The sequence below is a fragment of the Dendrobates tinctorius genome, unplaced genomic scaffold, assembly GCF_039654945.1.
Source record: "Dendrobates tinctorius isolate UK_male_01 unplaced genomic scaffold, ASM3965494v1 ptg000086l, whole genome shotgun sequence".
NCBI lineage: Eukaryota > Metazoa > Chordata > Amphibia > Anura > Dendrobatidae > Dendrobates > Dendrobates tinctorius.
In genome coordinates this window covers 64,959,704-64,971,531 of record NW_027361754.1, presented here as the reverse complement: position 1 = coordinate 64,971,531, position 11,828 = coordinate 64,959,704, and the positions used below count along the sequence as shown (strand labels likewise).

Below are 11,828 nucleotides of genomic sequence, written 5' to 3'. Positions count from 1 at the left end.
ATTGCATTTAGCAGATAGTTTTCCATTTAAATGGCAGAATTTGGCCTTGAAATATTTGGGAATTGTAGTTCCTAGGGACCCCACCCAACTGTTTGGTCTTAATTTTCTCCCTCTGCTTCAGAGAACACTTCAAGATCTTAAAACCTACGATAAACGGAAGTAGTCATGGTTTGGTCGTATTAGTGCGATAAAAATGGACGCGCTTCCTCGGTTCTTGTTCCTGTTCCAGTCAGTTCCTATAGATATCCCTGCCCAGGGGCGTAACTACTGAGGTCGCAGAGGTCCGGAGTGATTAGGGGCCCGCCCAGTCCAGCAAAAAAGCAGCCGGCTTTTTCAAGTGGGACCTGGGCTTCCATCACGTCCTGCGCCCCCTCCTCCAGCATGGACTCGGTTATTCCTCCCCCTGAGCTCTGCACTCCACCCCCCAGTGTCTCACGTGATGGAAGATGAGACCTGCTGCCGACACCTCTTAGTGACCAGTCATGGAGCTCTGTGACTACAGAGTGCAGGGGAAAGACACGCATTCAGGAGCGCACGATGGCTGTTCTGTGTGCACAGGACCTGTGATGAGGTCACAGGAGGGGAGGAGTCAGGAGTCACATGATCAGGGGCCTCAGTGTATGCAGGACGACTCTGCTGTGCTGGTTGTCATGGTGCAGGATGGGGTAAGTTTATGTGTGGGGTCAGGAGGGGTTTACAGTGTGAATGTAGCAGAGCTGTGTGTGTACAAGGTGTACGGAGCAGAGCCATGTGTGTACGAGGTGTACGGAGCGGAGCCGTGTATGTAAGAGGTGTACGGAACGGAGCCGTATGTGTGCAAGGTGTACTGAGCGGAGCCGTGTGTGTATGAGGTGTACAGAGCGGAGCCGTGTGTGTACGAGGTGAGCCGTGTGTGTACGAGGTGTACGGAGCGGAGCCGTGTGTGTACGAGGTGTACGGAGCGGAGCCGTGTGTGTACGAGGTGTACAGAGCACAGCCGTGTGTGTACAGAGCGGAGCAGTGTGTGTACGAGGTGTACGGAGTGCAGCTGTGTGTAGGAGGTGTACGGAGCGGAGCCGTGTGTGTATGAGGTGTACGGAGCGGAGCCGTGCGTGTATGAGGTGGGCGGAGCCACGTGTGTACGAGGTATGCGGAGCAGAGCCGCGCGTGTATGACGTGTACGGAGCGGAGATGTGTCTATTTTGGCATCGGGGGGCCCATTTGAAAGTTCGCACCGGGGCCCATAACTTTGTAGTTACGCCACTGTTCCCGCCTCATTCTTTGTTAGACTCCAATTGGCTATTTCGGGTTTTATTTGGGGAAATCGTAGACCCAGGATTGGAATTAAAACCTTATATAGACATAAACACCTTGGAGGGTCGTGCCTCCCTAACTTTAAAAAATGCCATAAAGCGGCCATCCTGTTACGATTGTTGGACTGGCAACACCATCGAGGATCGAAACAATGGGTTGCATTGGAAGAGATAAATGTGGTGACCCCCTTGTGGTGCTTGCCCTGGATCTCCTCCAGTGGCAGGGACATGACTGGCCTTGAGACAGGTATGCTGGCAACAACCTTGAGGTTTTGGGATAGAGAGGTTAGGACGGGCAACATATCCTCAGGCATTAGCCCCCTTACGCCACTTTTCCATAATCCGGACTTCTCCCCGGCATTGAAGGTAAAGACATTCTTGGGTTGGAGGGAACGTGATGAACTACTTCTTTTCCATATTTTGAAAAAATGAGACCAAACACAGGACCTGCAACGCTTTGGTTCAAATACTCTCAATTAAAATCATATTTTTCCATGGGGGAGAACACAGGAAGCTTTAGGGCCCCTTTAACTAAATTTAAGGAGTTGTTTGTTCTGGAGTCCCCACCTGCTCGCTGTATTTCTCAGTTATATAACATGCTAAACTCTGGAAATGAGATGATTAAACCAAAATTTTTCGAGAGATGGGAGGAAGATCTCAAAATGCAGATATAGGAGACAGAATGGAAGAAGGCATGCGTCCTGTCTCACAGTTTGTCGACGGCAAGTGCAGCTTAGGCAAGGAACTACAAAATTCTTTCCCGTTGGTATCGTTGCCCGGTGCTTCTACATGCTGCTTTCCCCTCTGTCCCTGATGAATGCTGGAGGAGTAACAGTGAGAGAGGTTCTATGTTGAAGCTGTGGAAGGATTCAGCCATTTTGGGAGGGAGTGTTTCACATCTATCAGCTAATCAGTGGGCAGATGATAGATAAGATACCCACGATAGCACTATTATCCATACCTGTATTAAGTCCCAGAAACAGGACATACTCCGATTCTGCCTCTTGGCGGCTAGAGCGGTCATTCCAAGACATTGGAAGACACCCCATTGTCCTTCACTGACTGAATGGTTTGAAGAAATGGGTCGGATTAACAAGATGGAAGACCTTACTGCAGAGATGACTGGTGCCAGGGATGGATTCCTTCGTACCTGGAGTCAATGGGTCCTGTTTCTTGATGCTCTGAGATTTAATGAAGCATTTGGGGCACCCCTAGATCAAACTGTGTCTGGATAGTGTAAGTTCGCCTGTACTGAACTTAAACCCACTCCTTTTTGATTTTGCTCATCTCACATAGATCTACTTCACAAAAATTAACCTGCTCAGTATGCTATAGAGAGGTCCCCCCCTTTTTTTTCTTCCTTTTTTTCCTGCTTTCTCTCTCTCCCTTGTTTTTCTTGTTCTATTCTCGCTACTCTTCTTTATCATGTTTCCTGGTATGCTGTGTATAATCTCTAGTTCTCCATAGGTAAATATAGATGTTAAGATGTTTTAGTTGTTTTTCTGATTTACATTAAGGTTCGCACCCTCTTCCTTTGATACAGGTTGAGGGACTTGGCTGAGAGGCTTACTTATAGCTCCGCTACGACTACTAGTTTGTTCCCTTATTTAATAAGTTTAACAGATACGGAGGACTTCCTAAATACCTTAAATGCAATTGGAACAATAGTGGAGTCCTGTATCCGGCAACAGATGGTTTTGCTACAAAAAGTTGTGGACTATTGAGTGAAATCGTGAAAATACTCTATCAGGACTCATTATAATTCTATAGTTGCTCACTTCCTCTAAGTTGACAGAGTCAAGGAAATTGAAAAGTTACACTGTCTGTATGTCTATAACTTGTAATGTTCTCTAAGGTTTATAACTGTATGATTGTTCCTTTTTTATGTTTAATAAACAAAGATTGAACGATAAATTATAACCACTATTAAATTGTTTTTGTATTGCTATGAGCACCAATAATCATTCTAATAAGCCTGGGATTTACCTTCCCCTCATGTGTATAAGGTTAAGCTAATTCCCAATAGATGTTTGATTATTTGCAGGCTATATAAAAACTAATTCTGGCACATTGTGGTTTAGACATTCAGGTTTATCATACACAGCAGCTTTTTAATACTGTTGTCAGTGTTTATTTAACAAAAAATATTCGTTTACTTTCATAAAACTTAAAGGTAAGTCAATACCTCCAAAAACAAATCTGATTTCCTATTGTATAAGTATTGAGATTTTAAATTTTTTCAAAAATACACTGATTTGAGATTTTATGTATATAAAATGCATGTACATGCACACACTCGTTTTCATTATGACACTGATATGAAAATATTAAATTGCATAATAAAAATTAAATAAAAAAGGATCATTATTATTACTGGCAAGTCTAAAAAAGTCCTGCCATGTTAACTTACACATTTTTAAAATTATCCTGCATATATTTTCTACTTTATTTTAATAAATTCTAAAATTAATATGAATATGTCGATTAAATTAGACATAGACAAGACCCATTACCTAGGACACAAACCCAGCTTACCACACTGGACACTACATTGTGACTTAAAATCCGTTGGTAATCTTCGGATTTCATGATGCCTTGCACACAGTCAAGGCACCCAGTGCCAGAGGCAGCAGAACAAGCCCAAGACATTTTTGAACCCTCCACCATATTTGACTGTAGGTACTGTGTTCTTTTCTTAGTAGGTCTCATTCCATTTTTGGCAAACAGTAGAATGATGGGCTTTACCTAAAAGCTCCATCTTGGTGTAATCTGTTCACAAGATGCTTTCCCAGAAGCATTTTGGTTTACTCATGTACATTTAGGCAAACAGCAGTCTAGTTTTTATGTCTCTGGGTCAGCAGTGGCATCCTCCTAGGTGTCCTGCCATAGTGTTTAATTGAAATTCAAATGTTGACGGATAGTTCGCTCTGACAATGATGCACCCTGAGCCAGCAGGACAGCTTGAAGTTCTCTGGAACATAATTGGGGCTGCTTATCCACCATCCGGACTAATCTGCCTTGCAACCTTTCATCAATTTTTTCTTGGCCATCCACGTCCAGGGAGATTAGCTACAGTGCCACGGATTGTAAACTTATTATTTATGTTGTGCACAATTGACAAAGGAACATCAAGATCTCTGGAGATGGACTTGCAAACTTGAGTTTGTTGACATTTTTAAATTTTTCAGCAATTTTGGTCAAGCCCTTTTTGGGGGTTTTGTGAGAATTTATGTCCAATTTGCCTTTTTTTCTAACTTTTTTTTATTGTTCCAATACACACAAAGGAAATAAACGTGTATAACAAAACATGTGTAATTGCAATAATTTTCTGGGAGAAGTACTTCATTTTCTGGAACAATTTTAAGGGTGCCAACACTTTCAGCTATGACCATATATATTTTGAATGTAAATTATTATTACTAATAATAATGCTGGAAGGAGTTTGTATTTTCTCCTCGTGTTTGTGTGAATTTTCTCAGGGTTCTCCGGTTTGCTCTTACACTCCAAAGACATACTGATAGGGAAATTAGATTGTTAGCCCCGATGGGGGCAGTGATAAATAATGTCTCTAAAGCGCTGTGAAATTTATGGCGCTATATAAGTGAGTAAAATACAATAAACACATAAATAATATATTATAGTATTAAAATAGTTAAAGAATTAGATATATCATATTATTATTTTTTTTTTTTCCAATTTTAGGTCAATGTTTTAAAAGGGCTTATGGCTTCCAAATTACAACTGTTTTATTCTACAAGAATACCATTTCATTCAAATTTATCGCCAATTATTATAATAGCCAATTATTTTATCCTTCTTTTGGTACTTTTCATTTTTTCTATAGTCTTTAGCTCTAATTCTTGTGTATAGTCATGGAGGTAGATAATACAGTTTTGTCTGCCTGCACCTGTGGTTATGTTTCTTATGAGACAATAGGAGCACACACTATTAAACTCTCCTCTGTTTAGTACAGATTAAAGGGAATGTGTCAGGTGATCCCGGCTGCCCAAACCACGAGCAACTTCAAACAGTGCCAAACTACAAAATTGCTGCCAGGAATAGATTTCATTGCAAGGCTCTGATATTTCAGAGGAGATATACAATGGACACGGAAAGTATTCAGACCCCTTTAAATTTTTCACTTTTTGTTTCATTGCAGCCATTTGGTAAATTCTAAAAAGTTATTTTTTCTCATTAATGTACACTCTGCAACCTATCTTGACTGAAAAAAACAGAAATGTAGAAATTTTTGCATATTGGGGGTGGATGGGGGTGGATGGGGGTGAGTGCGCAAAGTGAGACCATGAGGGAGGAGATCGCGCGATGAGAGACGTGGAAGATCGCGCGATATGAGACCATGAGGGAGGAGATCGCGCGATGAGAGACGTGGAAGATCGCGCGATGTGAGACCATGAGAGAGGAGATCTCGTGATGTGAGACGGGGAGAGAGAGAGAATTTTCATCCAGCAGTGAGACTTGATTCAGGGTTAAAAGGTGAAAATGCGGATCTGGACAGCAAAAAAACGTTGCATGGTCCGTTCGGTCATCTCAGCGGACGCCAAAATTTTGGCGGATCTGCACAAATACGGACGATCATCAGTCAAAATCCGCCGATAATGAAAGTCAATGGGGAAAAAAACGGATCTGCCAAGCAAAATGGCGGGTCCGTTTTTTTCGCAAAACGGCGGATTTTGACTGATGGGGAAAAACGGATGTGTGAAACAGACCTAAGACCTCATAGCTCACAGTGCATGTCAGACCAAATGAAAAACATGAGGTCAAAGGAACAGGCCAAGGAGAGACAGAATTGTGGCAAGGCACAGATTTGGCCAAGGTTACAAAAGAATTTCTGCAGTATTCAAGGTTCCTAAGAGCACAGTGGCATCCACAATCCTTAAATGGAAGAAGTTTGGACCACCAGAAGTCTTCCTAGACCTGGCCGTCCAGCCAAACTGAGCAATCATGGGAGAATAGCCTTGGTGAGGGAGGTAAAGAAGAACCCCAAGATCACTGGCTAAGCTCCACAGATGCAGTAAGGAGATGGGAGAAAGTTCCACAAAGTCAACTATCACTGCAGCCCTCCACCAGTCGGGCCTTTATGGCAGAGTGGCACGATGGAAGCCTCTCCTCAGTGCAAGACATTTGAAAGCCTGCATAGAGTTTGCTAAAAAACACATGAAGGACTCCCAGACTATCAGAAATAAGATTCTCTGGTCTGATGAGACAAAGATAACACTTTTTGGTGATAATTCTAAGCTTTGGGGGTGTTTTTCAGCTGCAGGGACAGGACGACTGGTTGTAATTGAAGGAACCATGAATGCGACCAAGTACAGAGATATCCTGGATGAAAACCTCTTCCAGAGTGTTCTGGACCTCAGACTTGGCCGAAGGTTCACCTTAAAACAAGACAATGACCCTAAGCACACAGCTAAAATAACAATGGAGTGGCTTCAGGACCACTCCGCGACCATTTTTGACTGGCGCAGCCAGAGCCCTGACCTAAATTCAATTGAGCATCTCTGGAGAGACTTGAAAATGGCTCTCCACCAACGTTCACCATCCAACCTGACGGAACTGATGAGGATCTGCAAGGAAGAATGGCAGAGGATCCCCAAATCCAGGTGTGAAAAACTTGTTGCATCATTCCCAAGAAGACTCATGGCTGTACTAGCTCAAAAGCTAATCAATACTGAGCAAAGGGTCTGAATAATTATGACCATGTGATATTTCAGTTTTTCTTTTTTTAATAAATTTGCAAAAATTTCTACATTTCTGATTTTTTTTCAGTCAAGATGGGGTGCAGAATGTACATTAATGAGAAAAAAAAGAACTTTTTAGAATTTACCAAATGGCTGCAATGAAACAAAGAGTGAAAAATTTAAAGGATCTAAATACTTTCCGTACCCACTGTAGTTTAAAGATCCAGCTGGATTTTCCATCAATATTTTCTCTAACACGCTGGAAAACTTCAGAAAAGTATATTCCTGGTTGCAATCCTGCAGCTTGGCACTGATTTATGTTGCCCGTGGTTTGGGCAGCCTGTATCACCTGACATGATCCCTTTATTGACTGGCAGATCCAACACACATAACTACAACAGTATAAACAGTTTCTGAACGCTGATAGTTTCTTCTTGAATTACTCATGGTCAGTGTCTTACTGGTGGCTACATCCAGGCTTGGACTGGCCCACAGGGTTATAAGGGGAATCCCCCGGTGGGCCCCTGTGCAGATCTGGGCCTCCAACCCTGCCATATGGTTAGTACTTGGCATAATTCACTTGATTTAATCTGTACAGAAAAAAAGTAGCATCTCATCATTCATTAACCAAACTACCTAGCTTATTATTATTTTGAGATAGAGTTACATTTGTGAATGAGGGGAGTGTAATATTTGTATGCAGGTGAAAAGTGGGCCCCTCAATGTCAATGTTACTGGTGGGCCTTTGTCACCCCAGTCTGACACTGGCTACATTGTTCCAACTCTCTTTGAGTTTTGACTCTCCGAATTAAATGTTTCTCAACATTGCACAATTTTAACAAAACCAAGTTCCACCCAATGGTAGCCTCAACGAACAATAGTTCAGTGACTGATAGGGAAATGGCTTTTTTTTTTTTTACTGTGTCTTGAGTTAACATCGAGGGGCCTTTGGCCAATTAATTTTATACCAGACTCTGGAGATCCTTACACAAAACATACTATGCTCAATCAGAACACTGTCTCTAATGTCTCAGGGAATCGTATAGTCGGTGTTAATCTCTGTCTCCTATGCAGATTTTTGTCTCCGGTATCTTTGATGCATTTCACGCTGTGGCCAATCCTACAGTCTCTAGTTATCTGTGCTGCTATATGGTGCTCTTTAGGGGCTGAACTATGGTGGGTGCAGGGGTTGTTGTCAAACCTGGATCTAAGGCTAAGTGCACACGTACCGGAACACTCGCGGAAATTACCGCGAGAATTCCGGAATTCCAGTCCGCGGGAAAATCGCATTTTAAATTCCCGCGATTTTCCCGTGGAAAAACTAGCATTTTGCAAGCGTATTTAGCTTGCAAAATGCTAGCGTTCTCCAAGCGATCTGTAGCATCGCTTGGAGAACTGATTGACAGGTTGGTCACACTCGTCAAACATAGTGTGACCAACTTTTTACTACTGAGGCTGCCTATGCGGCATCAGTAGTAAAAGATAGAATGTAAAAAAAAATAAAAAACGGTGTTATTCTTACCCTCCGACGTCCCGCGCATCCGTTCCCAGTAATCCTCTGCGAAAATGCCCGCGATGACGTCAGTTCTCGCGGGATCGCGACGTCTCGCGGTAATTCGCGATGACGTCGCGCGAATGACCGCGAGACTTCGCGATCCCGCGAGAACGGACGTCATCGCGGGCATTTTCGCAAAGGACTACTGGGACCGGAGCGTGAAGAGAAGCGGGAAGACTGCGCGGGACGTCGGAGGGTGAGAATAACAATATTTTTTATTTTAAATTCTATTTTTTACAGGGATATGGTATCCAAAGCCCGGAGGACAGTCTCCTCTCCTCCGGACCGTGGGTACCATCCGCAATTGTTCTGCTTACTTTCCGCATGGTGTGCACAGCCACATGCGGGAAATAAGCGGAACAATGCATTCCTATGGGTGCGGGATCGCCGCGATTCCGCAAATTAATGAGCATGCTGCGGTTTTTACCGCGAAGCGATTCCGCCGCTGTAAAAACCGCAGCATTAGCACAGCATTGCGGAATCCCATATGAATGCATGGGATGCTTATTTTTTGCGTTTTCGCGGCAAAATCGCGCGGTTAAAACTGCTGCGGAAACGCGAAAAAAACGCCACGTGTGAACTCAGCCTTAGAGTCTAAGAAGTCCCAAAAGGTCATTTGGCCCCATATGAGAAGACCAATACTATTAAATATTTTCATTGTTGGAGAACCTGTTAGAGAGATTTTGAATCAGGCCATTGAGCTTCCAGAAGACTGTAACTCCTTGCTTGCGGCATGGGCAGATATAACAATGCTGCAACCTGTGCAGCTGTTAGGTTGAACAATAAGAAATGTTCCCTAGTTGCCTGCTCAAGAGGTAAGGGACCCATTTCCATCTCCAAAACATGTGGTATTATGAATTATTATGAGCTATTGAACTGCAAAGGGCCCATTTACTGTTCTTGCACAGGGACCCCTTTTCTGTCTATGTTCGACAGTGCCCTACAGTAGGTGGCACAATGGTTGCAAGGCTTAGTTTGAAAAAAAAAAAAAATCTCAGCATCTCTTAGGAAGTCATAGTCATGTGACTGGAGATCAGTCAAGCCAATGGTGCAAACTGTGTCAGCCCTTGTGATCACTTGCTTTATGATGCACCATCACTAACAGATATAAGCAAGTTAGTCGATGTATCATAAGTGGAAGAAACCTTTCTGACTTCAAGCAATTGGGTTTTCGAGCTGTGAATCAGGGCTGAATTGAAAATGATGATATACTATTGGGTGAGCAATTTTCATATATTATTTATGGCTACAATTTTTTGACTCCTGATACTCTATCTGTGGAGTTTGATGCACTGTAAAAGAAACATAAAAAAGATCTAAAGATAAATGTAGAACTAGAAATTAATCTAAATTAATTAATCATACACTAAAAAGTAGGTCTCATGTCAAACATGTTAAAACTACAGTTTAAATGTAACAGTTATAGTGATATTGTCATATGTAAATTAATGTAAATCACTAATAAAACCCCACCAAGGACAATATCTTCAAGGTGTTTGTATATTCTCCCCGTGTTTGCGTGGGTTTCCTCCAGCTTCTCCAGTTTCCTCCCACATTCCAAAGACATACTGATAGGGGATCTAGATTGTGAGCCTCAATGAGGACGGTGATGATGATGTCGCTAAAGTGCTGCAGAATATGATGGTGCTATATAATTGAGTAAAATAAATGAATAAATGAGAAATCAGAACAAAATCATGTCATTTGAGATTTGGACACAGAAGCATACCAATTAACAGGAATGAAAAAACCCTGATAATATCGTAGTAACTTACAGAATTGCTAGTGGGTAAGACTTATGAGAACCAATGTTACATGTTCATAATCAATGCGCAGTATCATGTCAGGATCCAAAACTATAAGAGAATTATTTCCATTCCAGGTCCCATGATGGAAGGATGGAACACAAGCACCACCGTGACTGAATTTATTCTTGTAGGATTCCCCACACTCTACAGATATGGGAATTTCCTTTTTGTCTGTCTCCTTCTCGTTTACATTCTTACCATTGCAGGTAATGTGATTATATTCGTTCTTATAAGGTTGGACAAACGTCTCCATACGCCCATGTACTTTTTTATCAGTATTTTGTCCTTCTTAGAAATTTGGTATACAGCGGTCACTATTCCAAAGATGTTAACAAACCTTCTGGCGGAAAGGAAGAATATATATTTTAATGGCTGCCTCCTGCAGACATATTTCTTTCATTCTCTTGGAGCTAGTGAGTGTTATCTTCTCACCACCATGGCCTACGACCGTTATTTGGCAATTTGTCACCCATTGCATTACCCTTCTATTATGACCTCCAAAATGACTATGAAGCTAGTAGCCGCCTGCTTTACTTTGGGTTTTCTGTGCCCCATTACAGAAGTCATCCTCATATCCAGACTACCCTTCTGCGGGAGTAATGAAATTCAGCATATCTTTTGTGACTTCCCACCCTTGCTCAGTTTGGCTTGCACTGACACATCCATTAATGTTCTTGCTGATTTTGTTATCAATAGCTTTATTATCCTAGTGACGTTCACCTTTATCATAATTTCCTATATTAAAATAATTCTAGCTATTCTGAAAATAAGGACCTCTGTTGGACGAATTAAGGCATTTTCCACCTGTGTGGCCCACCTGACTGTAGTACTCTTGTTTTTTACCTGTATTGTCTTTATGTATGTGCGTCTTACTAAGAGTTACTCTTTGTATTACGACCGTGTTCTGGCTGTTATTTATTCAGTCCTTACCCCTATATTGAATCCTTTTATTTACAGCCTGAGGAATAAGGAGATCCGGATGGCTTTTAAGCGTTCTATGAATATCAAAAATTTTTACAACAAAACAGAAATGTAAGACTTTGGCCTGATAATAGTATTTCTATGGCGACTTTTCACTTATTGATGTTTCAGACATTAGGTGAAGAGCAAGAAAAAGTTGGACTGCTCTATACATGACATATAGACGGTGTATAGAGGTTGGAGATTGAATCAAAAACCTTCCTGTCTGAATAATGGTGTATGATAATCATAGACATCAAACGATCTATGCTGGCAATACACCTGCGAAAGCTGTCAGCCGATATTCATTCACTCGGTCAAGAGCTTATGTGCGTTCACTGGGAGCCAGGAATGAGAAGCTACTCATTGGGGTGGGTCCTAGTTGGTGTCCTCCCATCTGGTTTTGCTTGGATTGACAGGTCTCTCGTTATGCAGCATGAATGACCTAACAGGTTCCTTTCAATAACTGATTACAATTACTTGAAATACCAGCTACAAATAGAATAGAGGGAAT

At 42.0% G+C, this 11,828-nt stretch overlaps 1 protein-coding gene across 1 annotated transcript; it reads left to right on the top strand.

The window, feature by feature from the left end:
- Positions 1–10,433: 10,433 nt before the first annotated feature.
- LOC141098113 (olfactory receptor 6N2-like) lies at positions 10,434–11,390 on the top strand. Its single transcript, XM_073585681.1, has one exon. It carries the CDS (start codon positions 10,434–10,436, stop codon positions 11,388–11,390), a length of 957 nt encoding a protein of 318 aa, XP_073441782.1.
- Positions 11,391–11,828: the final 438 nt, after the last annotated feature.